At 38.1% G+C, this 27,503-nt stretch overlaps 1 protein-coding gene across 10 annotated transcripts in view; it reads left to right on the top strand.

Moving 5' to 3' along the window:
- FREM1 (FRAS1 related extracellular matrix 1) overlaps window positions 1-27,503 on the top strand; it is a 137,982-nt gene that overhangs the window by 73,106 nt on the left and 37,373 nt on the right. For 3 of the 10 annotated variants that reach the window (XM_012769645.2, XM_076008744.1, XM_012769648.3), the window contains 8 exons: window positions 62-247; window positions 1,418-1,614; window positions 5,764-5,986; window positions 8,756-8,900; window positions 10,002-10,143; window positions 13,645-13,840; window positions 17,208-17,472; window positions 25,619-26,033. In XM_012769645.2, the coding sequence (XP_012625099.2) occupies window positions 62-247; window positions 1,418-1,614; window positions 5,764-5,986; window positions 8,756-8,900; window positions 10,002-10,143; window positions 13,645-13,840; window positions 17,208-17,472; window positions 25,619-26,033 (1,769 nt within the window). Of the gene's footprint in view, window positions 1-61; window positions 270-1,417; window positions 1,615-5,763; window positions 5,987-8,755; window positions 8,901-10,001; window positions 10,144-13,644; window positions 13,841-17,207; window positions 17,473-25,565; window positions 26,034-27,503 lie in introns of those variants that run through there. The other 7 variants (XM_076008746.1, XM_076008745.1, XM_076008747.1 and 4 more) reach the window with 7 other exon arrangements.

Raw genomic sequence — 27,503 nt, 5'->3', positions numbered from 1 at the left:
CTCACTATTCTGATTAGAGGATTTCACGCTAGGTCATTATTGGGTTATTATTTGTATGCAGGTACCGTGTTCCTTGTAGAGGAGGGTTTCTCAGCAACTCTTACCATTAACCATTTGTCTGCCACCGACCCTGACACTGCAGCAGATGACTTGGAATTTGTTTTGGTTTCTCCTCCCCAGTTTGGCTACCTTGAAAACAGACTGCCTTCTGCAGGTTTTGAAAAAAGCAATATGGGCATAAGTATAGGTAAGTCATGGTTTCACGACCTGCAATGGCTTCTCTATGTTTAGGGATACGAAGGGCCAGATCATGCTTCATAACTGGGTAAGAACTTTCAAAATGTTCAAAGCACCATGTACGTTCAAGGAATTATTATTATTATAGTGGATACTTTTGAATCTTATTATTTTTCATTTTAATTTTTATTCTGACTTTGCTCATGCATTTGAGTTTATTTCAAAATAAATGAAAATTTCACTTATAAAAATACAAGAATAAACATTGAAGAGATAATGGGCTAAAAGGCCCTCATACCAACACTCTATACTGTGATAGGATGAATCTGGTGGGAGCTCACAGGGTCTGTCTCACAACCCTTTAGCATTTTTAATAGATATTGGTGGAAAAGACTAGGAAATACACTAAGGTTGTAACAGAGAGAAAAAGCCTGAAATGTTGAAGCAGATGACATTAATTTTGAAACTAAAATGTGTCTCAGACACTTAAATAGCTCTTGTATTTCAGGCAAAAACAAAACAACCAAAACAAAAACAGAAAGCAAAAAGAAAATCTTTGCAAAACAACACTTTAAAAATAAATGATTCTCCAAGCGCCTTTTGAGGCACATCCATTTTCAGTATGAGACTGGATTTAAGATTACTTGCATTAAAGATTACCCAATTTTTCCTGTCGCAATGCACAACTCAGAGCATTTTTTTTATATAAGGTCATGTCAAAATACTAAAACAGCAGGTCCAGCTAATTCCACTCCATCCAACCAGTTGCTTGATATGTACATCTTCAAGTAGGCAGATGATTGATTGACTCTTGTTTTGCCTTTATGTGAAAGAGGTGGTCTCTTTTTTATCTAAGTATGACAGGAACTGCCCATGCAGAAGCAATGCCTTTATCAAGGGAAGGTCTCTCTGACATTTATTCCAAGGGTCTGCAGTGGTCATGCAGTTCCTATGCATACCAATTAGCAGTTGTCACTCTTCTGTTCTCCACGCAAATTTTATCCTTCCTTATGATCTATGGATGTCTGCTTTTATGTTGATGGCTGGTAGTTGTTGCAGCCCCAGATAGTGAATACTTAGATCAACTGAAAAATAGGCTGTAATTGGGTTAAAGATTGAGGACCAATAACTTGGAAAAAATGTTTTTCTTGTTTACCTGTTCCATCTTGGTGTGCTCTAGCTTCATTTCAGTGGAAAGACATGAAGGCTTTGCACATTAACTATGTGCAGTCCAGGCATCTGAGGATAGAACCAACCGCAGACCAGTTCACCGTGTATGTCACAGATGGGAAGCAACGCTCCTTGGAGATACCATTTTACATTACTATCAACCCCACAAATGATGAAGCTCCTGACTTTGTAGTGCAGAATATTACGGTAAGGACCGTACCAGAATGTTCAATTTTTTTCTTATCAATTTTGATTTTTATTTTCACCTAGTCCATTTACATTGTTACACGTGTACTTAGAAGGCAGTATCCAGTGTCATGTAATGCAATCACTTGAAAATAAACTATTAATCTAATAATAATGATGATAGTAATGATTATAATAATTACTAACATATAGGAATTCATAGATGCAATTACTAAGTTGCATATATATAGGACAGAGTACTTACTAATTTGTAGGTTCTAAGCCCTTTACATGTATTCATAGTTAATCCCCACGACAAGCTTTTAGGGCTATGGTATTATTCTTGCCAATTCATAACTGCAGAAATGAGGCACAAAGAGGTTAACCAAGTAGCCCGAGATCACAGAACCTGGGAGTAAGTGGCACATAGGGAATGTGTACCCAGACCACCTGATTCTGTAGCATGCTCTCTTAACCAATGTTATAATGGCAGGGACTCAATTCGCAGATTACGACCATTCTTTTATTATATAACTATTTTTAAAGATATATGAAATGAAAAAATACAATTTGGGCCATTCTTTTTATGCAGCTTCAAAAAATATTTTTTAAATTTCAGAATATTATGGGAGTACAAATATTTTGGTTACACTTTTGCACCGCCCAAGCCAGAGCTTGAGAATGGCTTTTATAAAAAAGGTTTTTATATAATGTAATAATATTTGTTAGTTTTAAAAAAATTCAGAGGCCGGGCACGGTGGCTCATGCCTGTAATCCTAGCACTCTGGGAGGCCAAGGCGGGTGGATTGCTTGAGGTCAGGAGTTTGAAACCAGCCTAAGCAAGAGTGAGGCCCCGTCTCTACTATAAATAGAAAGAAATTAATTGGCCAACTAATATATATAGAAAAAATTAGCTGGGCATGGTGGCGCATGCCTGTAGTCCCAGCTACTTGGGAGGCTGAGGCAGCAGGATTGCTTGAGCCTGGGAGTTTGAGGTTGTTGTGAGCTAGGCTGACGCCACGGCACTCACTCTAGCCTGGACAACAAAGTGAGACTCTGTCTCAAAAATAAATAAATAAATAATAAAAAAAATTCAGATATATACTTAAAATGGCTCATAAAATCACTTCTCAATACCTGCTGACTTTTAAAAAATAATAATAAATGTATATGGTTAAATAAAATCAAATGTAGAGAAACATACAAAGTGAAATGTGAAATTCTCCCTAACAGCCATTACAGCTAGTCACTCTCCAATGATAAAGTTTTTAATAGTTTACTCTGCAAAAATAATTTTTGTACACATGCTAGTGATACATATGTGTATTGTGATTTTTCTGTATGTTTTTGCTTACAAATAAGGGATCATATTATACCCAATATTCTGTACTTTACTTTTAAAAACAACTTTATGTATTTTAGAAATCTTTTCATATCAATCTATAATTCTTTTTAGACAATTCTATTTTTTAATATATATGATTATTTAATCCAGACATTTGTAAAACAAATCCTGATTAAATGGAATGAGCATAGGCTTTGGGTGTCAAAGGGACTTGAGTGTTGCTTTTTACTAGTTGTAGGGTCTTGGGAAAATTATATATCTCTGTATTTCTGTTTCCTCACCTGCAAAGTGTGTGTAAAATCTTCTTTAAGAGGTAGCTGTGATGATCAAGGTAGTCAGGTACAGAGTAGACGCTTAATAACTAGGTGTCATTCATGTTACTGACATTGTTGTTATGCTTGCCATCTTTTTTCTGATAGTGACCAAAGCAAATATTAGCTATTTTGAAACTGTTATTTTGGCTTATTTTTCACTCAAAATAATCAAACTCTAAATGCAAAAGTCTTTATTTGAATTTAATTTTCTACTGAATTTTAATGGTACATGAGAGTCAGCTCAGCATGAAATTTAAGAGCCAGCTCTTGCCTTTCCTCTTCTTTTGGCACATGGATTTCTCTGGAGAGCCCTTCAGTAATTATGAGAGAGAGAAAAAAATCTACAAATGATTCCTTCTATACCTACCGCTATTGTCTTGTATCTGTCTGGGGTTGGGCCTTCAGAAGTAATTACGCCATTGGGAAGTTGTCTTTTGCTCTCTCTTAGTAATCATGTTTTTTACCTGTGCATTCCTCCCAGACGCTGTTAGAAAGTGACAAATATAGAGCCCCATGTCTGGTGGGCAAGCCTATTTTAGGCTTCAAATGATTTTCTTAGATGACCATATTTTGCTTTCTTGTGAGAAAATGTATTTATTTTATAGATAGTTGGGCTGCCGTCAAGTTGTGCTGCAAGAAGATTTGAGGTTTTAGTTTAAGTTATTACGATCCATTCCAAACCTATTTACTAGCAAATTTTTGCAGGTATATTTAGGTATATTGACCTAAAATTTCTATTGTCATAATCTACGTAAATGATTCAATCTTCAAAAAAGAATCCCACTTTTCAATCAAGTTCCATGAAGAAGGATAATACAACATATTTTTAAGTTAGTTTATTCAAAGTCTTAGAGAAAAAGGCAAATGTTAGGATCAAAGATGATTTCATAAGTATATCATTGTGAATTAAACTATGATGCCACTTTAGTCTTTAATAAGTAGAGCCAGATAAAAGAAAATCGACATTGTTTTAGCCCAAGTATCATATATGATGAGTGATTCTTCATGCAAGTTCAGTAAAAAGTGGTTGCAGGAGAATTCCTTTCAAGGTCAGTAAGAGAGGCCAAAAGGAAAGGGTGTTTTCACAAATCTAAACCATATGTAGCCTTCAAGTCTTAATTGCCCCTCAGCCATGAAGATATCCTGGTCTCCTCTGTCCTTTTGTGTTTCTTGTTTATTAATATCTTGCAACATTAGACATTTTATTCCTTGCATTATAGTTATTAATGACAGGCCTTCACAGTCTCACCTGACTTGCATTCTTCAGAATGTTCGTGTTACCCAGAGCATGTTGCATGGTGACATTGCAGATTCCCAATAAACCTGTATAGAATCTATATACTCTTGTTATTTAGATCTTGCGATATTTCAAAATAGGAAACAGAAATCTTTTTTTGTTCTATTCTATGAAAATACTAAAGATTAAGACAGCTAAACACCATATTGTCAAGTTTTAAATGACTAGATCCTACACGAAATTATAAACATTCGGCTGTCTTTGTGCTTAAAGGATTATAAAACCTGAAGCAGGGTATGAGAGGGAGTGGGAAGGGTAGTTCAGGGAAATTGGAGGTGTGAAGATTGGGGACCCAACATAAAAATACAGATTATTATGCATCCAAAAGCATCCATTTCAATTGTTGTTGATTACAGTGAAAAAACAGAAGTTTTTACTGCAATGACAAAAATAAAAAACACCAAATATGACCAGTGTGTGTAGCAGATACTTGTGCCATTTATAAAGGAGTCAGAACCATAAGAAATGTAGAAGCGAGAAGGTCTATGAGGTTAAAATAATAGATTGGTCTCTGAAGGTGGATATTCTAGATTCAGTTTTACAATTGAAATTTTCTGTGACTTCCTGAAAACAAATATCCTTTTGATTGCTTTTTTCCATGACTTTTGAATTAAGAGCAACACGTATTTTAAAAATCGTATGTCCTTTGTCCTTCATGGAAATGAATATAAGTGCTTTGAAATCTTCAAAAAAAATGTGAGGGAGATTAGTAGATTTATTTCTTCTTTTATGTTCCTATTAAATCAGCAATTTCTTTTTAGGACCTATAATATATAAATCTTGTGAAAAATTTGAAATAGGATATCTTCAAATGATTTCTTTTGAGCGGTTTGCCAAAAGAAAGACAAGTTTAAGCCGGTCCCAGTGGCTCACACCTATAATCCCAGCACTTTGGGAGGCTGAGGCAGAAGGATTTTCTGAGGCAGGGAGTTTGAGACCAGCCTGGGCGACATAGTGAGACCCTGTCTCTACAAATATAAAATACTTAGCTGGGCATGATGGGATGCACCTAGATTCCCAGCTACTCGGGAGGCTGAGGAAGAAGGATCACTTGTGCTTAGGAGTTCCGGGCTGCAGTGAGCTATAATTGTGCCACTGCACTCCAGCCTGGGCAACAGAGTGAGAAGAAAAAAGGAAAAAAAAAAAAAAAGAAAAAAGAAAAAGACAAGTTCTATTTCATGCACAGCTAACTTTTCTGACTTGTTCTTATTCAGGTGTGCGAGGGTCAGATGAAGGAGCTGGATCTTTCCATCATCAATGCTGCTGACCTGGATGTTCCCAAGGACCCCCTGCTGTTCAGCATCACTCACAGCCCTCGCCATGGCCTCCTTATCAATGGGGAGTTGAGCAAAGACCTTCCTAAGAATAAGCAGCCAGCCCACCTTGACCAGAAGTATGAACTTGTTCAAAACTTTTCCATGGAACTTCTCAAGACTGGTATATCATGTTCCACTTCTATTCATTTGTTGTTGTTGCTTTAATAATTTAACCCACACTTACATGTGGAATCTAAAAAGATCAAACTCATATAAGCAGAGAATAGAATGGTGGATACCAGAGGCTGGGGAGTGGGAGGATTAGGGAGATGTTGGTCAAAGGATACAAAATTTCAGATAGGAAAAATAAGTCCAAGAGCTCTATTTTACATTCTGACTATAGTTATTATAACAGTATATTGTATATTTGAAAATTCCTAAGAACATAGATTTTAAGTGTTCTCACCACAAAAAAAGTATGTGAAATAATGCATATATTAATTAGCTTGATTTAACCATTCCACAATGTATAAATATGTCAAAACATCATATTATATATCATAAATATATGCAACTTTTATTTGTCAATTTAAAAAACAATTTAACCCAGAAAAGATAATAATAAATCATAGATATTGGGTGGTAAAAAAATATCATTCAACTATCTTATTTATTTATCCCTCAAGGTTTACCTCTGGGCTGGCATTAGTGTAGGGCATGAAGACCCAGCTAGAGAAAGTAGATAATAGAAAAGGCAATAATGTGTTTTCTTTTACTTTGAGTACCATTAAAAATGATATTTTTGATTTCTGGAATTTTAGCTCAAGCTTTTAATGTCATAATAAAAAAAAATCCCTTTTTAGGCCGGGCGCTGTGGCTCACGCCTGTAATCCTAGCTCTTGGGAGGCCGAGGCGGGCGGATTGCTCAAGGTCAGGAGTTCAAAACCAGCCTGAGCAAGAGCGAGACCCCGTCTCTACTATAAATCGAAAGAAATTAATTGGCCAACTGATATATATATAAAAAATTAGCCGGGCATGGTGGCGCATGCCTGTAGTCCCAGCTACTCGGGAGGCTGAGGCAGAAGGATCACTCGAGCCCAGGAGTTTGAGGTTGCTGTGAGCTAGGCTGACGCCACGGCACTCACTCTGGCCTGGACAATAAAGCGAGACTCTGTCTCAAAAAAAAAAAAAAAAAAAAAAAAAAAATCCCTTTTTAAAACTATTGAAATTATGACACTAAATTTTAAGAAATTTGTCTGCCAAAATTTCCACAGTTGAAACAAATATAGAACCACATACAATAATGACTCATTATTCTCCAAGGAGATAATTTGCTCTTTAGGGAAATGGCACATTGGAATAGCTGCCTGAATTATGTTGTAATTACTCTTTTTTAAAAAATTGATCTTATCCCACATTTGACACAAGAAAATGCTTTTCAGAAATTTGAGAAAAGTATGCAGTTCTAGAATTTCCACCTGTTCTCATTCTCTTCCGTTCTTCATATATTTTTGTTTTCCCAGCCTAGAAGGTCCTTCCTTCTCCTTCAAGGGGCTGGCCAAGACTGCACCTTCAGAATGCAGCTTTCTGTTAACCTCCCCCTTGGAGCCCACTCAAATTCTCTTCTCTGTTCCTGCTTCATCTTAGCCCCTGTTTACCATATTTCCAACTATCTTTAAGTTGTTTCCCCAACTAGAGTGTTAGCTCTCTAAAGTTCATTTTGCAATAGTTCCTTAATGTCATCTCATGTTTAAATTTGAAAAGCTAATTTGTATATTTCTCAATTTTTATCAGTTGTAGAGAAATAAATTGAGAGTAAATGATATTGCCAAATCAATAACCTTGTGCTGCAAATGATAGAATATGTTGTTTAAAATGTGTTTTTGTCCAAATTTAAGACCAAGAAAAAAATAATAATTGAAATTTTACCTTCAAGAAAGTCAATTTTAAAAAAATAACATTTATTGGCTATTATGAAGTTAAATAAATATTATATGCTCATGTTGTAAAGTTTGGAATATACAGTCATTTCGAAGAAAAAAGTCATTCAAATAAATTAATATTTTGGTTAGTATTTAGTGATATTTTCAGAGATTAGATATCCACCTCTATTTATTTATTTACTTTTATTATTTTATTTTATTTTATTTTCAAGTATTAAGAGAATACAGATGTTTTTGTTACATGGATACATTGTATAATGCTTAAGTCAGGGCTCTTAGTGTGCCCATCATCAGGACACTGTTCATTGTACCTGATAGGTAAGATTTACCTCTCATCCCCAGTTCCATTCTCCCCCATTCTTGGATTCAAATGTTCTTTACATCTCTTTGTGCCAATATGTGCCCATCATTTAGTATTAATAGTTACATGTCAATAAACATCTTTTATAAAATTCTTGGTGTACATCTCTTAGTATTTCTGTAGCTTTGTAGTAAGTTTTGAAAATGAGAAATGTAAGGCCTCCAATTTTGTTCTTTTTAAAGACTGTTTCAGCTATTCCGGGTCTCTTGCATCTCCATATATATGTTATATAGGTTTTTTAACAGTTACATTTTTTATATTTAAGTTTTGATCTATTTAAAATTTATTTTGGTGATTGGCTCGAGGTAGGGATCTAATTTTATAATTTTCCCTAAGTAATTTTCTGTTTCATTTAAACACTCTGACACTTTTGTTTTTATATAGTTTATTAAATAATATACCCTTTCTTCACTGATTTTTAAATAAGGTCCTTATCAAATATAAAATCATTAAATACAGAAATCTTTAGTGAACTAAGAAGGCACTCTTTTACTTCATAAAACAAGTTTAATTTTACCCTACTGCACTGATTAATGAGCTCTTGCTAATACCAATGCCTTGAAAATTAAAACATCATCTGTGATATGTGTTGGGTTGGTTCAATCAGACGGAAGATCTACTTTCTCTCTTTTTTCGCTTCCTCCAGGAATGAGGTTGACATACGTGCATGATGACTCAGAGAGCCTTGCTGATGACTTTACAATCCAGTTGTCGGATGGGAAACATAAGATACTTAAAACCATTTCAGTGGAGGTCACCCCAGTTAATGATGAGAAACCAATGCTGACCAAGTAAGCTACCTGAAAAGAGTCCCTTTCTTATTTCTATGAAATTCGATGATGTCTGGAATGTAGTTGTAAATGTAGCATATGTCTCCCAAGAAAACAAGTCTTCAATAGTTCCCGTCTATCACAACCTGTCCCTTCCACTCAGGCACTTGGAACCTGTTGTGCAAATGTTAATATAACCTCTCCTTATCAATTAGCCCATTAATTACTTGGCTTCTCGGCAAAGGAGTGGAAGACTATTGATGCCTGTTGCTGGTACCCAAATGTCCTTTCCCTGAATCCCAAGTAATTCAGATATCCCAATTTTCCTCAGAAACAAAGCCGTCAAGTTGAACAGAGTTAAGTCACATGTGATGACCACTCCTGAGAGCTAGAAACACAGGTGGAAAGAGATCCCTCCCTCCTTGTGGTGAGAACAGAGGAAATGGCCATATAGGCTGTGACAGCAGCAGCCCAGAGAGGACGTGCAAAACCCACAGCAGCAGTGGCCGTGGGTGTGGCGGCAGCAGCTCTCTGCCCCAGCCCACAGTTACAGGTGCCAGGAGCTGAGAGAACACCAGTAACACTGGGAAAAGATGAATCTAAAACACACAATGCCCAGAACATTACCTGGGAGAGGAAGAGTGACTTAGAGGGCCAGACATTATCTAAAGATCACAAACTCAGAATATTATATGATAGAGAGTACTGAAACACCTGTAGATAAGACACTGAGTCTCTTCAGGTAAGTTTCTGTCTGTAAAATCAGAAAGATTGTAACTGGCCCACTTACTTCATGAAGCTGATGTTCTGAGTGTCAAATGAAATACTGAAAACGTAATCATTTTGTAAAATAAATTATAACTCATAAAACTGTGAAGTTCTATACACGTAAGTAATTAGAAATATCTGATTTCCTGATACCATATTCACTGTTGCTGACTCATTGTGTAAAGTGGGAGGAGAGCCTATTGCACGTGTCTGACTAATCGTCTTCAGTGCTTAGGACATTGAACAGCATTCCTTAATTGTCGAGGGTTGGGAACTGTAGTTGTCAATGTAAGTGTCCTTGCTGAAGTAGTACCTTCCATGTTCGTATCAACCCAGGCGTTTTCCTTTTCACAGGAAGGCTGAAATTGCGATGAATATGGGTGAAACTCGTATTATTTCTAGTGCTATTCTTTCAGCCAGAGATGAAGACTCACCCAGGGAGAAGATTTACTACTTATTTGAAAGGCTTCCCCAAAATGGGCAACTTCAGCTTAAGGTTAGTGGCCTTTTTACCTTTATTTTTCAAAACTTAATGTAGCAGGTATAAATTGTTCTCAATATACATGTTTCTGTAATTGAATTTATTCTCTAATAGCCATATTTTTGCCCAGAAGTAGAAAATTTAATTTTCCCAGCCCAGGTGAACTCACACTGTTCAAATTTTCTTAGTCAATTTGGGGTAAATTGAACCAATAGTAAGGTTCTTCACTGCCCTCTCCCTATAGGGACTGTCCCTAAATTCTGAAGGAGGAATAAAACAAATTGTCTGGTTTCTGAGTAGAATCTAGCATTTTTGAGATATCTTCATTCCTGCCAGACTTCTGACTTGGGATCCATATAACATTCATGTTTTGCATCCATCATCTCAACCATGGAACTCCTTCAGGTCTACAATCTCTCTTCCTCTCTCTCTCTCTCTCTCTCTCTCTCTCTCTCTCTCTCTCTCTCTCTCTCCTAAGTTCTAGACCATTCTCAGGGATATGAACAATTTGATTATTCTTTCATGACTGTCAGGCCTAGGGAAATTTAGAGGGGCTTCCTCTAGCTCCTTCTGCCTGTGGTGATTCCAGTTAAGACATTATCTGAGGCCGGGGGTCAATGTCTCACGCCTATAATCCTAGCACTCTGGGAGGTCGAGGCGGGAGGATTGTTTGAGATCAGGAGTTCAAGACCAGCCTGAGCAATAGTGAGACCCCATCTCTACTCAAAATAGAAAAAAAAAATTAACCTGTCAACTAAAAACAGAAAAAAAATATTAGCCAGACGTGGTGGCTCATGCCTGTAGTTCCAGCTACTCAGGAGGCTGAAGCAGGAGGATCACTTGAGCCCAGGAGTTTGAGGTTGCTGTGAGCGAGGCTAACACTACGGCACTCTCTCTAGCCCAGGCAACAAAGGAAGACTCTGTCTCAAAAAAAAAAAAAAAAAAGACATTATCTGAGTATTATCACCTCCTGCCTTCTCAATGGTCCACTGCAGTGAGCAGCTTTCTCATTTTACTCCCAATTCTCATCTTCCGCCCTGAGCAGGGACAATCCTTATCTCTTTTCCAGGGAGACAGCTTACTCAGCAAATAATATACCACATTGTTCTGTAGTCTACCTGAGATGCTCTTCAACGCGGAAAGGCTCTTGCCTTTATTCTGTAGTCTTACTTCCCCTTGAGGCACCAGCGCCCTCATGTTAAGGCTTGGATGGGCAAAATCTTGAACCAAAAAGTAAGCATGGGAGGAAACTTTATGTGGGGAGTCATCCCACCCTACTAACATCTGTCAGATTTTAATAATTGCCACATTTGAATTCAATAAACTGTATGATATAATACATTAACATTCCTAGATTTGTGTATGCTGTAGAAATTACTCATTTTAATGGAAAGCAAATAAGCATGGAAATATTAAGGGATACTAGGGGTAAGGTCAGCTGGACTTTACTGACATATAGAATATGTTGCTTTGTGGTCTGATAATACCTCCTTGTTTCATATTAGTCCTGGAACAGCAACATTTCAGTCTGATTTAGATTTGTGTGCATGATGCCAAGAGATTAGCCCAACACGAGTTATAGATCAGTTGCTTGAGAAGGTCCGTTGAGAAATCAGTCAAAATGTCTATGTGAATGGTGGATTAAGGCTAGCAACCACAGCCACCAACCATCCCCAGTGTGATTATTTGATAGAATGCTTAACTTGTAATCGATGTAGGCACAGTCCTAGAGAAGCAGCGAGAGTTCTTTCTGTGTGGAACAGCTTGGTTGTCTGCCGTAGACCGTAGGCACCATAGAGAATCAGAGTGAAGAGCAATCACTGATGTAAATTGAGGTACAGCTGTGTCCTTATTTCATTTCAAAGAGTAATGAAGCAGAAATGCAGTGAAAGCTCACACATTTGGGTGGCTTGGGAATGGGACTGTTTTGGATATGTGAAAATCCAGATGGGTCCGAGTTCCCAGCATGGCTTCACACAGTCTCTCCCAGTTCCCTCCGGCACCCCGAGTCTTTCTGAGACCAGGGGACTGGGACTACTGGCCTCCTGGACCCTTTCAAGGGCTGTTATATTCTTGTTGACTTTTCTTAGTTTTCCTCACCTTGAGTCTGAATCTTCTTTTCTTCCTCTTCCTGGGTCTTCCAATGATTGCATTGAGTCAAACCCACATTTGGGGGTGCAGGCGAGGAATTAGATGGAGATGAGAGAGACCAAAAGATATCTTCTTCTATATTTATTAATACTTTTTCAGACAAGATTACAAAGGGAAAAAGTTAAATAGAATTGCTGGTTGTCCAGCTTGAAACCTGAAAGAGGATCTGTTTTTAAAAATTATATTTGCAAATAGATCTCATGATGAAAACTAATAGTAGGCTTAGTATGATATGATTAACTTTCATCCAGTAAGCACCAGGGTGGAACATAAGTCTACAAACATCAGATGGGCAAAAATGTTAAAGAGAAACAAACTTTATCAAGTAGAATGACATAAAAGGAGGTGGTAACAAAAGGGGCAGAGACGAGAACAAGCAGCTCTTTTGCCTGGAACTGGGAGTCTCTGGAATAACGTATCAAGAGAAATAAAAAGAAAATGATTTAGATTTCTGTTTTAGTCTCTTACACCAGACAAGAAAAGAGCAGAATAATATCATATGTTAAATTTTAAGATGACATTTTTCTTGAATTATGTCAAAGGGCATTTTATGAGCTATTCCTAGGGAAAGCTTTATATCTTAAGAGAATAATAATGGGATTATTAATATGATACAGATTGATTATTACATTCTCTAATACTCTCAGTTGTTAGCCAACTCCCTCAGCATAAGAACCTTTTAAAATTTAAAATGCCACAATTTCTGAACCAAGGTTGGTAAAGTTGGCTTACTTTTAGAAGATTCTGATAAAAATAATATATGATATTTATAGTTTATATGTTTTGCTGACTTAGGATATAAATGATATAAGTGAGAGAGTGGTAGTGATCCTGATCATTTTCTTTGGGCTTTAGTAAGGCCAGAAAATGTACTGGAGGGTAAATGCCTCCCCGTTCTATTTTTGTTTTATCTACTTCAGATAAGACTAGTAACAAATCACTTTGGAAAAAAATAGGTTTGATTAGTTGTCCAATGATGTGAACTGAAAAAAAGGAAACTCTAAAGGAAACACATTTAATTTCTAAAAAAACCCATTCCAGCAGCTCGATTACCCACCTGCTTCATTAACTAGAATATTTAATCAGCTATGATTGCTTATGATAAATACTTTGGAAGTAGCAATGCTGTTGTATTGCCACATGCCTTTGTCAAAAACCCTTTTGTTGAAGCTAGTTTTTTTCCCAAGTTCTTGAATTATTTTAATCTATTTCTTTGGGGAAAAAAAATGTAAAATGGCAAAACCTGTGAGGGATTTCCCCGAAATATAATTTCTCTTGGAGGTTTTCAGGGGATATGGAAAGTGTTCACTAACATGGCTTGGGGGGAAAAGCCATGGGCAGCTGACTCATTCTGGCACTTTTCAGATAGGGAGGGACTGGGTCCCTCTCTACCCTGGCATGAAATGCACCCAGGAGGAAGTGGATCTGAACTTGCTGAGATATACACACACTGGAGCAATGGATTCCCAGAATCAAGATAGCTTCACCTTCTACCTTTGGGATGGCGACAACAGGTCACCTGCTTTTGACTGTCATATCACCATCAAGGACATGGGAAAAGGTAAAGGCATGTCTATGAAGGTTTATTTGGATCAATTTTTATAACCGGAAGTGAGCTGGGATAAGTACTCATGTGTTTCTTTTCCCCTCCCTTCTTTCTTTTTTTCCTTTCATCCTTCATCCCTGAAATTCCGTCATTTATATTTAGATCCTTGGGCTCCTCACCTGCTTTGCCTGGGACCTATGAGGTTCACGAGAGTAGCCAATCCATTTGTGATGTTCAGTATTTCAAAAAGCCTCTTGGAAATCCAGCCTTGCTTATGATGTGGCTGCACAGGCTGCTTTAACTGTTAGGGATTTCTGCTTTATGTAAAATTTTACCAAAGTGATGCAATAACTCTCTTCGGTAAGTGATCTATCACTTAAGAATGGAGTTTCAAAGAACAAATATTTCTAGTATCATGATAACAAATACATTTTAAAACTTAAAAAAATAACAAAAAGGAACCTTCTCATTGAAAAGGCTGTAAGTTGTTACTCTTTTCACTTTGAAGGTGCTGATATACAGACCTTAGGGACAAAGGAAAACCCTATAAGATAGTAAGCTTCTCTTGAATTAATCAAACAGAATTATTTGTATAACACAATTCAGCAACTTATAAATGGTGGCTGGAAGAGAGATTTAAAAACAAAGCTCATTAAGAGAGAGTTTAATGCCCTTGATGCCCAACTATCACTATCCTATAATTTTGCTTATAGCTTATGTGAAGAGGGTAAGGATATAGCTCATTCATCTGTATAGTTCCAGGATCTAGAGAGTCCCAGAACCAAGCACAGTCTTAGATCCTCAGTACATGCTTGACTAAATAGTAATAACTCTTCTACTTCTTCTTCTTCCTCCTCCTTCTTTCTTCTTCTTCTTCTTCTTCTTCTTCTTCTTCTTCTTCTTCTTCTTCTTCTTCTTCTTCTTCTTCTTCTTCCTCTTCCTCTTCCTCTTCCTCTTCCTCTTCCTCTTCCTCCTCCTTCTTCTTGTTTTTTTGCCTTGGCTGCCAGGAAGCTCAGAGCTTAATTGGATGCCTAAGTTCAATTAAAAAAAAATCTGACTTCATGTGTGGTAGAATTACAATTGTCCTAATCTTTTAAAAAAAATTTCAGTCAGCTTGATTGATCAATCTTGAGATGCTTATTTTAGGCTGTATAATAATATATTTTATTTGCTTATATCCTGGTTGTAAACTGTGTTCCTTGAAGATGTCTCATAAGTGACTTTCAGATAAGATAGATGTTACTGTACACATTTATTTCTCTCTTCAAAAATCTATTCATCATAAGTATATATCCAGGCAAAATGTAATAGAAATAATACGTTATGGCAGACAACTAACGTTTTAGTGTAGGCTGTGTCTTCTCACTGGCTTAGCGCATGGCTTCACAGTGCCGGAGGAGAGCTCTGTTCCACAGTCCCCTGGGGACTCCTGTTATCTAGACACTCTCTCTTCTCTGAGGCCCTTGGAGTCACTCAGGAAGTGAGATGTAGAGGAAAATTAGAGGATTTCATGGACTAGGCTCAAAGGCTGGACCTCTCTGGTATGCATTCCAGTGGCTGGGTCATGGTCACGTGCCAGATGAAGGGAGGCTGGGCTTGGAACTTGAGCTGTGCCTCCAGGAAGAGAGGAAACAAGCTGGCCAGTGCCTCACCAGACTCTGCCGCAACTGACATATGACCGTGTTCTTAAAGGATTTATGAAAGCCTGATCCATATAGATATATTAACCTATTATCATTTTCAAAAGTTCAGAAATTTTCCTCTTTGATTCTTTTTACATAGTGATGTTTTATCACTGTACAGTGTTGTATCATGGTTTTGTTTTTTAATTAACATGAATTTTCTCAGGTTGCTGATGACTTTATAACCATAATTATCTCTAAATGAAACTATACTGAATAGTTAATCATAACATTAATATTTGCGTTATTTCCATTTGGGAACTATTATAAATAACATTAACTCTTCTGATTTTGTTGTGTCTCCTGATTTGCATATTTGCAAAAACAGTGCAGAGATCTTTCAGAGAAGTTTAGGAGGACGTGGTCTAAAGTTGACCGTAACCCATACTCTGTCCTCACAGTGCTGAAAATTGCACTGTGGCAAGAGGTAGTTGCTCATCCTCTCCTCAGACCCATTTCTTCTCCTGGTGAAACCTCTCGTGGGTGCTTATTTGTTTCCCTGGCCTTGTTCATGTTTCTTATTTGCTTCATGTTTTGATCTCACTTCACCCTGTAGCATCTGTGCCTTGAAGATCATCCTAAATTTGGCTTAAATTTAGGATGGTCTTTGACTCTATGTAGATACTATGAAGTTGCATAACATTTTGAGATAAATGCATAGTAAAGCAAAAAGACCAAATCAGTCATTTAAAACAGGGTTTCCCAATCTTGGCACTGTTGATGTTTTGGAATGGATAATTCTTTGTTGTAAGGGACTTCCTTATGCATTGTAGAATGTTTAGCAGCATCTCAGGCCTCTGCCCACTGGATGCAAGTATTAATAGCAACCCCCAGTTATGACAACCAGCAATGTGTCCAGACATTGCCAAATGTCCCTGGCGTGGGGGTGGTGATGGCAAAATTGCCCTTCATTAAGAACCACTGGTTGAAATGATACCACTTTCCTGTTTTGTTTTCATTTCTTGTTTCCTTATGAGACTGAATATCTTTTCAAAATTTTATTGGCCATTTGTACTTTTTTAATTCAGAAACGGCTTGACATTTACTTCACGTATTTTCATTTTGGGATATTCACTCTTAGTATTGATTCATAAGAACTCCCTATCTATTACAGAGAGGGAGCAAAGTAATACAGTATTTAAGAGCCTGTGCTCTCAAATTAAGATGGTTTGAGTACGAATTCTTGCTCCACAGTTTATTATTATCTCCTGTGGTAGAAGTGCAAGTGTTTCTTTCAAGTACACAGCTCCAGTAGAATCACTGGGTCAGGGTGTATGTGAATATCCAATGCTTTACAAAATAATGCCAAACTGTGTACCAATTTACACTCCCTCCAGGACTCTTTGCAAGGTTCTCTTGCCCTACATCCTCTTCAGCACTTAGTACAGTCAGACTTCTACATCTTTGAGTTACAACCAAAGAGTTACGAGATGGCAACTTATTGTGATCTTGTTTGTATTTCCACAATCATTAATGAGATTGAGCATTTTTATATCTTTATTGGTTACATGTGTTTCCTCTTCCTTGAAATATCTGTACATATCTTTCGCCTAATTCTTTTATTAATAATAGCTATGTAAACCTTTCTATGTCGTGTTAGTTTTGATTTTTGCACAGTTTGACCTTTGTCTTCTCCCTTTGCTGGGGACATTATATGTTTTTAAATGTGGTTCTTGGCCACAACCTCTTCTGCCACACAGGTGATATCGTCATCCTTACAAAGCCACTGGTGGTGTCTAAAGGTGACAGAGCTTTCTTGACAACCACCACTCTCCTGGCTGTGGACGGAACAGACAAGCCCGAGGAGCTGCTCTATGTTATCACCTCCCCGCCGCGACATGGCCAGTTGGAATATGTTCGCTACCCTGGAGTCCCCATTACAAGCTTCAGCCAAATGGACGTAGCAGGGCAGACGGTTTGCTACATACATAAGGGCAAGGAACCTGTCCCAAGTGACACGTTCAGGTGAGCCCTATGGAAACTTTTCTGACCCTCTTCCTGGGATTAATACTTAGAAAGAGAAAAAGCCGGGAATGGTGGCTCATATCTGTAATCCCAGCACTCTGGGAGGCTGAGGTGAGAGGATCGCTTGAGGCCAGGAGACTAGGCTGAGCAAGAGCGAGATCCCATCTCTGCAAAAAATAGAAAAATTAGCCAGGCGTGTAGTCCCAGCTCCTTGGGAGGCTGAGGGAGGAGGATTGCTTGAGCCTAGGAGTTTGAGGTTGCAGTAAATTATGAGATGCCACTGTGCTCTAGCCCAGGCAACAGAGTGAGACCTTGTCAAAAAAAAAAAAAAAAAAAAAAAAGAAAGAAAGAAAGGAAAGAAGGAAGGAAGGAAGGAAGAAAAGGAGATATATTAGTATGTTGCACTATAGTAATCATTTTACAAAATACATATATATCTCATAACATCATGTTGTATACCTTAAGTATATATAATAAAATTTATTTTTTAAAGAAAGGAAAGAAAAAGAGAAAAAAATGAATACTTTTCCAGCTTTGGTATAGCTGTGCTTTTTTTTCTATTGCCTAAAAGTGCACAATTAAAATAATAGCAGCAAAGGAAGACATTAGGGCCTGTTGTGGAAAAATAAATGCAATAAGAAGGCCTAAATGCAAGCTCTTCTATGAGGAGAAGTGTGAAGAGCTGAGGGTCCCAGCTAAGGATGGATGTAGAAAAGTAATTTCTCTCTTTGGAGTATGTTTGTCTATCTGAGGAAAAGGCATTTATTAGTAAACATTTGGCATAAGCAGACACTGCCTTTTGACACAATGTGTTCGGGTAACTGTATCATAAATCATGTTGTCATAAAAGTGGATCATATTTCCCCATAGAAACAATGGTGTAATTGGGGGCTGTGCACCTGTTCAAGGATTCTGTATCAAATAAATCACTGGAGTGACTAACAGTCTGTGGTGAAAAGGCAGAGATAAAACATTAATGAAAGTCTACATTCATTTAAAATATGGAAATGTGTTTCAAGTCACATAAAGCAAGAGCAACTCTAGAAGATCTATAATCTAGCAATTCTCAAAGCTGGTCAGACTTGAGGCCCTTAATAGAAATACAGATCCGTAGGCCAGGGACAAGGACCAGGAAATGTTGGACTAGTCTTTGAAGGAATGGTACATAATCCAAATTTGAATTTTACTCATTAACAAGACCCTGAGAACACTGATTTATCTGCCATACACCAAGGCTTTTGGCCCCTGGGGTACAATTTTCACCATGTCACAATACAACCTTCTAAAAAGTGCTATAAAATAACATAAATAGAGCACACTCCTATATTATTCGATGGGTTCCCATGAACTATCCAGTATTACCAATACACCCATATTCAAATACCTACCACTCTCCTCTCTCATGCATTTTGTCTATGTAAACTCAGTATGTCTGCTATTATAAACACTGTTTAAAGGTTGGCAAAAATTATTTTGTTTACCTTTTTAGCATTTAAAATGATTTCTGAGAGCTGATTTGCATAGTCTAATTCTTAAACAAAAAGCCAGGAAAGCTGAACTAAAACGTTCTTTTTTGTCTTGATAAATGTCCCTCACCAAGTAGGTAATCATTTGATCGATCAATATCTTTACCAATTCAGTGCTTGAGGGTTGCTAGGCATTAATTAAAACATTAAGAGTAGAGATTTCTGGCTGGGCGCGGTGGCTCACGCCTGTAATCCTAGCACTCTGGGAGGCCGAGGCGGGCGGATTGCTTGAGGTCAGGAGTTCGAAACCAGCCTGAGCAAGAGCGAGACCCCGTCTCTACTATAAATAGAAAGAAATCAATTGGCCAACTAATATATATATATAAAAAAAAATTAGCCGGGCATGGTGGCACATGCCTGTAGTCCCAGCTACTTGGGAGGCTGAGGCAGAAGGATTACTTGAGCCCAGGAGTTTGAGTTTGCTGTGAGCTAGGCTGACGCCACGGCACTCACTATAGCCTGGGCAACAAGCGAGACTCTGTCAAAAAAAAAAAAAAAAAAAAAAGAGTAGAGATTTCTTTCTGAGCTGGTTCTTTCATTGGAGAACTAGTATGGTATAGTTGTTAAGGAAATTACTCACAAGTCTGTGGTCTTCATCAAGTTATACAAGCTCCTGGGCTTGTTTCCTCTTCAGTGAAATGAGATGATGCTCATAGCACCTGCCTCCCAGGGTTGTTGGGAGGTTTAAATGAGTTTATGTGTGTAAAGTACTTAAAATGATATCTGGCACATAGGAAGAATTAAATTGGTATTAGCTGCTAAATCAGTATTATTATTATTACTGTTATTGTTATCATTGTTTATTACATTCTTTCCTTGGCTCCTTCTTACCGCTGCTCTTTATTAACATCAAGCATGATCTTGAAGGAGGGAAAAAGGTACAGAGAAGAGCAATGATTCTTCTTCTTTTCTTGTTTGCTAACGAAGGCTGGGTGCTTCTTGGCTTAATACATGTGTATCTGATCCAGGGCTTTTAATTTTACACTTGTTTCTGGAACTTCTTGCTTTTCTCCCTTCCTGCTTCCCTCAATCAATGCCCACAGGACAGTCTGCTGAAGATATTAATGACTGTGTTGGAGAAACCAGTGACCTTGCTGGAGAAGCCAAAGAATGAACATGTAAAGATGCCGAGAAATGAAGGTTAGGTACTGATCAGATGCTGAGACTAAAAAACAAAATCTCCCTATGTAAGGATTGGTGATACTGTAAAAATGTCCTAATTTTCATCCAGAGAAAGTCATATGAGATGGCATTTTGGAAATCATTCATCCCAGGAATTTCTACATTTCTAGATCCTCAGAGAATCACCTGGGAGAATTACAAAATACTAATTCTTACGCCTCACCCCAGAGAGGCAACTTTGGTAAGTCCAGTCTCAGGCCCAGATCTGTATTTTTAGAAGCTCTCCAGACAATTCTTGGTGCAGTCAGGACTAGCAGTCGCAGGTCTGGTCCAGTCCATTGTTCTGAGGAGCTCTGAGAATTTATGGAAGCCCTCCCAGGGCCTCCCAGAGATAGAAAATGAAGAGCTAAATTGGTGGAGTTCTGGGGCCTTCAGACAAATGTACTGATCGAACTTTGTTCTGTTTTTGTTTTTTTTTTTTTTTTTTTTGACACTTTGTTTTCTAGTTTTTTTTTGAACACTGGGCTTCTGGGCAAGATTTTCTTTTAGCAAAAAGGCTGTGACACCTTAGCAGGTTGTGTTAAGTCTTTAACAGCTCTTCCTATTGATTGTGTTCCCTTTTAAACAAAGAGAGTACAGGCCTCAGGTGTCAAGCCTTTGGGCAGCAATATCTAGCTAGAATTAAAGCACTACTTTCTTATATTCACTTTTGTAGTATTTATGGTAATTCAGTTTTTAGTATTTAAAACTTTCAGTTCTAGTAGTTAAAATATCTCCTTTTAAATCTTTTATTTAAGTAAAAAAGTGAATTGATATAAAGGAAAATAGTAAGAAATGAGTACAAGTAGTACAGGCATATGGCAAAAATGATGATGGTGGAATTTGAATGATTTAAGATTAGGAAACAGGGCCATAGGGAGAAAACGAACAACGAAGGTTGAAAAACATTGGTTTGGTCCAATCCCTTCATTTACACGTAGGAAAGCTAGTATTGCTTGAACATCTGCAATGCACCAGGCAGTGTACCAGACTCTTTTTTGTATGTTAAGCCTTAAGCTTTAAACTGTCACCTTGAGAGAGATGTGATTGTTCCCATTTTATGCATGAGAAAACCAAGGTTCCAAGAGACAAAGAATGTCACCTAAATTGACATAAATTGAATCATCACTGAATCCAGGGCTGAGAGCTCATTTCCAGTGGAGAATTCTTTCCATTATACTTTGTTTTACCAAAAAAATTGCGGGGAAAACTCATGTGTGCAAAGGAACCTCCTCAATGTGTCATTCTGATATTTGGCCAGCAGTTTTGCATATTTATAATGGAAGAGCCTAGCATCTGCCTAAGACCTGCATTTTAATCTTGTCGTTTCTCTAACCCAATCATGGACTGCCGTGTTGTTTGTCAAGTGGAGCTAAACCAAAGCCGAAAGCCTGTTTTAATGAAAGTGTGATCATGGTGCTTTTTAAAAATTAAATATATGCAACCAATCTAATCACCTAAATTTATGTTGTTTGCTGTTAAATTTGGCAAGGAATTTGGCTGGGTAGAAGAGATAAATTCTGTGGCAGAGGATTTTTTTTCCTCCTCTTCCTTTTTAATGTAAGATATGGCAGCATTAATTAAACAGGGGAGTTTAATAGTCAGATTTTACCTTCTGCAAAAATATTTTGTGAATCATAAATTTCTCCTGCATTGTTTGGTGCTGCTGGCCTGGAAGAAAGATTTGGCAGCATGTTCTAGGACAGATGACACCAAGTGATTAGCAAGCTGACTTCAGCTGCTGGCAGCCGGGCACTAAAAGAACATGCTAATGTCCTCCATTTTGACATGCCGGCTGGACTTTTTTTTTTTTTTTCCCGAGGAGCTGGCGCTATTTATGATTCCATTTTTATCTTTTAAATGCCATGACAGATGGCAGATTCTTCAGCCAACTCTATTGCCAGGAAATGCAGAAAGCTTGAAAGCACCGTGATAATGGTGAAATCAGACCAGTCAGGCACCCCAGACAAATCTGAGAGTCATTCCCCAAATTTCATGAGAACGGTGGTCATCTTGGCTGCGTCCCTTTTCAGGAGACTGTAAGAAGGGAAATTAAACAAAATAGACCCACAGAAGGAGCTGCTACCTCGACACCACGAGCTTCTTTATCTCAGAGTGGATACCAACATTGCGATGGCACTATTGTTCCAAACCTTTACAACATATTTGGAGGATTTTTTGAGGGAGGGGGAGCATTTGGAAGATCATCTGGTCAACTTCTGCAGACATGAGCAGCATTGACCTATTTTCACCTGCTTTGCTGGCTTTATTTTGACTGGGAACCCAACCATAACCATTCACTCTGTCCCTCTTGCTGATAATGTTTTTTTTTTTTTTTTTTTTTTTTTGCCTGTGAGTGGTTTGCATTGTTACTTGTGAAAGTGGAATGACATATTTGATCCAGTCATGTTTAGAAATTGCATTTATTTTCACTCCTGGCTTATTAGCTTTAGGTCAGTGCAGACAGCTGCCTCGGTGTCCCAGCTGGGAACGGTGGCCTCAGTAAACATATTTCTTGCTCCTCTGTGGTCCCTGGTCTGCTTGCCCCCATGCCCATCTGTCTGATGGCAGACTGCCTATTTCCAACGTGGTCAGGTCCCAGTCATCAGGCAGGGAGGAGTTTGAGGTGGACAGCCTGGATCATGAGACAACCTCAGTGTCCTCACAAAGGTCACACACACATAGAGTAAATGTGGCTGTCCTAAGACTGAACTTGGAGGACCCTGTCAGGCAATTTTGGAATTCAGTCTCCATAGAAGCAAGTCAGAATCAGACATTAAAGATGGCCGCCTCTGACGGAGCTGCTGGGACTCCCGGGAGCTCACCTTCAACCCTGTTGCTCCTGATCCCATTTCTCCCCTTCTTTCCCCTTCCTTCTTCCTTCTTCACTGATGTTTGACAGACTTTTAATGGGGCACAAAGTCTAACTCCACAATTACTGATAATACTAATAATACGTGACCTTTGGCTTTCGTTTGTACTAGACTATGAATGGTTGATTTAAAACTCTCCACATTTGATATGGGGACCTGGTAGGGAATAGAGAGCTACTTTATTTGTAAAACAGCATAGAATGAGAGGCGTGTGAAATGTATTTCTGGATGGGTAAAGTGAAAAGCGAGAATTTGGAACACCTAGCCTTCTTTTAATTTTACGTTGAATCAGACGATAGAATCTAGGGGGAAATATAAAAAAGTAACCGGAAAACAACAAAATAAGGACATAATTTCATGAAAGGCTTTGCCCGAGACATAGAGCCTAATTTTTATGCCTAGAAGTGAATATTGCTTGACTTTTGACTGGTGAAGGGAAGGTGGCTAAATTAAAAAAATTGAACAATACACACTTTTCTAGGTGCACCCTTTTTTAAATAAATAACTAATTTTGCAAACACTTCATGATTTAGCAATGAAATTGCCCATTTGCTTAGAATATAATTGATCAAAGCTTTAGAATACAAAAGGAAAACTATTGGTTTGTTTTAAGGAAACTGTGATTTTGCTCCATCTACAATTCTAAAGATAATTTAATATCCTGATTCAAACTGCAAAAATGATGCTGTGACAAAAGAGTAGGTTCCATCCTTTACAAGTCTAGGTGTATCCAATGTCAAAATTTCCTTTATTTGTTATACGTCACTTAGCAGTTTTAACTTTTTGGAGATAAATTCCATTGTGTTTGCATCACATCACTACCTTCCTTGTAGGTAGTCTGATCGAATAGATAATTAGAAAGCTCAAGAACTTGAGCCTAGCCTTCAAAGCAAAATCTGTAGTCAGCTAAACTCATCTTCCTCTTCGTCCAGCTGTTCCTCTCCCTGAGTCCTTTGCCGCAAGCAGTGGGTGATCCTTGCACTCCCATAACCTGGTTCAGGTTCCTTCATGGTCAAAAGTGAAGCATCAACCCTTGAATCCTGAAGAAACCTAAAAGAACAAGACACCTTTCACAAACAATAAAGAAGTTGTTAGTCGAATTTGCCAGATTAATAAAATAAATATAATCCTCATACTTTCTATAATAAAGAACCCCCCAAAAGGAAATTTTTATATAGTTTATATTTCACAAAAATATTACTTTTAGCAATTTTTATATCAGTGGGATATGAATGTATCCTCCGTGAATATTTCTACACTGTGGTGGATTGAGAAAAACGAATGGCACAGCTCTACAGTTTTTTTTAAGTACATTTCTTTGGTGTGTGGTGAATGTGTCAATCCCAGATAGTAGTGATTTCCCAACCTTTTGGAGTTTTAATATTGTATCTTCTTTGCATCTTTACATGATATTCTTAATTATCCTTAAAATAGAAATTATATATTGAAATTTTGTAAATATCATTTAAATTAGTGTTATTGTGAGATTGGCAGTAACCGGTAGAATATGATTTAGTGATCAATACAATCAAAAGCATATTATGGTATCACAAACCCAAGATTATAAGGGAGATTTTGCTCATCTTGAATGTGTGTCATTTCATCTTTCTCTTTATAGTTTTGCAATGGTGCTTAGGTGCCATAATTCTTTTGTGGTGGATTGCTAAAGCAGTATTTATTAAAAACTCTGCAAGAGCAGAGGGTGTAGGGTCAAAAGACCTGGGTTCTAGTCCCAGCTCCAACTACTATTATACCTTCCTTATGATCTCCCATGAAATTTCTGAACATTCTTTGAAGCAAAGAAACAATTCCTGTCTAGCATAACTCCCACATACTTTATAAGGAACAAATGTAGAAGCATGTGTAAACTGTAAGAGATTAGAGCCTCATATAATATTTTAGAGTTGGATGATACTTAAAGACCATCCTTTCATTTTATAGAAGAGTGAGAATGAGGTCCAGAAAAGGGAGATGAGTTAGGTAAAATTACATGGCAAGAAATGTGATCCACCCTTAAGAAATTTACCATGAAAAGATGAATAGAATGAATTAGCAAATTTAGCCTATTCAATACTTTATTGTATTGGGGTCCCAATTATCGCTATTAAAAGTTAAGCTTATTGCATTTCTAGGTAGGATGTACAATTGCAAAGTTATAAATAAATAAAAGGAGTATGCTCTCTAAACTCAAATATAATATAATATAATAGGTCTTATTATATTAATAAATATAATATAATAGGTCTATAATAGATTGGATGGGCAATCCCTGTTAGGTGCAAGGAACTACCCTAAGCGCTGACAAGGCTGAGAAATATCGTTGGCAGAGTTTCCAGCTCCATCACATGGGTGTACCATTAATGTTGTTGGGAAAATGCTTGTGGGCATTAGAATGGTCAGTTTACATGTTACCCAGTGACTGGTTAATGATAGAAAGGCGTTCTCCTGAAAGATCTGCCCTTGATTTTTTCATTTGAGTCACAACACGACATACCCTTTAGTAAAGGTGTGTATTGTTATCATTTCATTCCAGTAGATGGTGACACAAGAATCCATGCTGAAGGCTGCCTTGCCTCTCTTTGCCAGATTCATCGTCAGCAACGGGCTGCGCACCAAGCACGGGGTGCTTGAGATCACGCTGGAGACTGTGGACAGAGCCTTGCCCGTGGTGACCAGGAACAAGGGGTTGAGACTGGCCGAAGGGGCCATGGGCCTGCTCTCGCCTGACCTCCTTCAGCTGAGCGACCCTGACACGCCCGTGGAGAGCCTCACCTTCCTCTTGGCTGAGCTCCCAAAGCACGGCCAGCTCTACCTGCGGGGGACAGTGCTGCTGCGACACAACTTCACTCAGCAGGATGTGGACAGCAGGAAGGTGGCCTACCAGCACTCCGGAGGGGACTCCCACAGTGACTGCTTCACTTTTGTGGCCACCGACAGGACAAACCAAGGCTTTGTTGTGAATGGGAGAGTGTGGGAAGAACCCGTTTCATTCACCATTCAGGCAAGTATGACAAACACGTAGATCATAGCCAGAGATGTGACGAAAGCAACTTTAAGAGCTATTTCCTTATTTCCTTCCCTCTTTCATTCAAATACGGGTTGTGTATCTACACCATGCTGGGCATATTGGGTGACCAAAACAGACATGGTCCCCGAGTGTGGGCTACTGGCTAACCCTAAGAGGTGGTTATAGTACAGAAAGGAGGAAAACAAAAAAGGGCTTTGTAGTCAGCAGACCCAGGTTTGCATTTCTGTTTGCCATTTATTAACTGTGTGACCTTAAAAGACTTCTTTATCTCCTCTGAGTCTACTTTGCCTTCTTTGAAAAGCATGCCTGCAGCACTGTGGTGAGAATCCAGTGCAGTTAGGTAGTCAAAGCAGTAGCATATTGCCTGAAACACAGATGATATTCAATATCTTGTGACTACTGTTACATGGTGTGACTTAACTGTACTCTTATGATGATGCTTATTGGTCCATGTCATCTACCGGCATTGTAATGGCTTTCAACTAATATGCAAACTTACAAGGCAGCATCAATATCGCATGTGTAATAATGGTGAGGATAATAATAGCGGCAGCTACCATTTCTTTAGTGTTAACTGTGGGTCAGATCCACTTTATATAAATCTCATTTGATTTTCACAAAAATCCTATGAGGTAAGTTTTATTGCCTACATTTTCTAGGTGAGGGAACTGAGGTTCAGAAGTTAAATAATTTGATCAAATATACACAAAGACCTCAAGTCTTTCTGATTCCAAATTCTGTGTCCTTTCTCTGACACTACACTGCCATGTTTGTTGACTATTACAATGATTCTTGGAGGGCATAACATGTTTTTCTTTTCTGAGTCAAAATACATCAAATATATTCTGGCTCTCAAATCTTTGAATCTACTTTCCTTGGAAGTAGTTCACTCCTTTTCTACACACTTCCACCAATAGCAAAGCAGATATAAATTTTTCTCTTACTTCAGGATACTTTATGACTATAAAATAATCATATTTTCCCTTGGTGTTATACATATATACATGTATGTAGTATGTATGTATGATCAATATAGACAGATATGGAGAGAGATAAAAACAGAGAGAGATTTATCTTTTTTTTTTTTGAGACAGAGTCTCACTCTGTCGCCCTGGCTAGAATGCTGTGGTGTCAGCCTAGCTCACAGCAACCTTAAACTCCTAGGCTCAAGCAATCCTCCTGCCTCAGCCTCCTGAGTAGCTGGGACTACAGGCATGCACCACTATGCCCAGCTAATTTTTTCTACTAATATTTTTAGTTGTCCAGCTAATTTCTTTCTATTTTTAGTGGAGATGGGGTCTCGCTCTTGCTCAGGCTGGTCTCGAACTCCTGACCTCAAGTGATCCTTCCTCTTCGGCCTCCCAGAGTGCTAGGATTACAGGTGGGAGCTACCACGCCCAGCCAGGATTTATCTTAAGGGGTAGGCTCATGCAGTTATAAGGC

Source organism: Microcebus murinus, chromosome 12, assembly GCF_040939455.1.
Source record: "Microcebus murinus isolate Inina chromosome 12, M.murinus_Inina_mat1.0, whole genome shotgun sequence".
Lineage (NCBI taxonomy): Eukaryota > Metazoa > Chordata > Mammalia > Primates > Cheirogaleidae > Microcebus > Microcebus murinus.
Note: the sequence above shows the minus strand (reverse complement) of the source record. Positions and strands in the feature narration are given on the sequence as shown.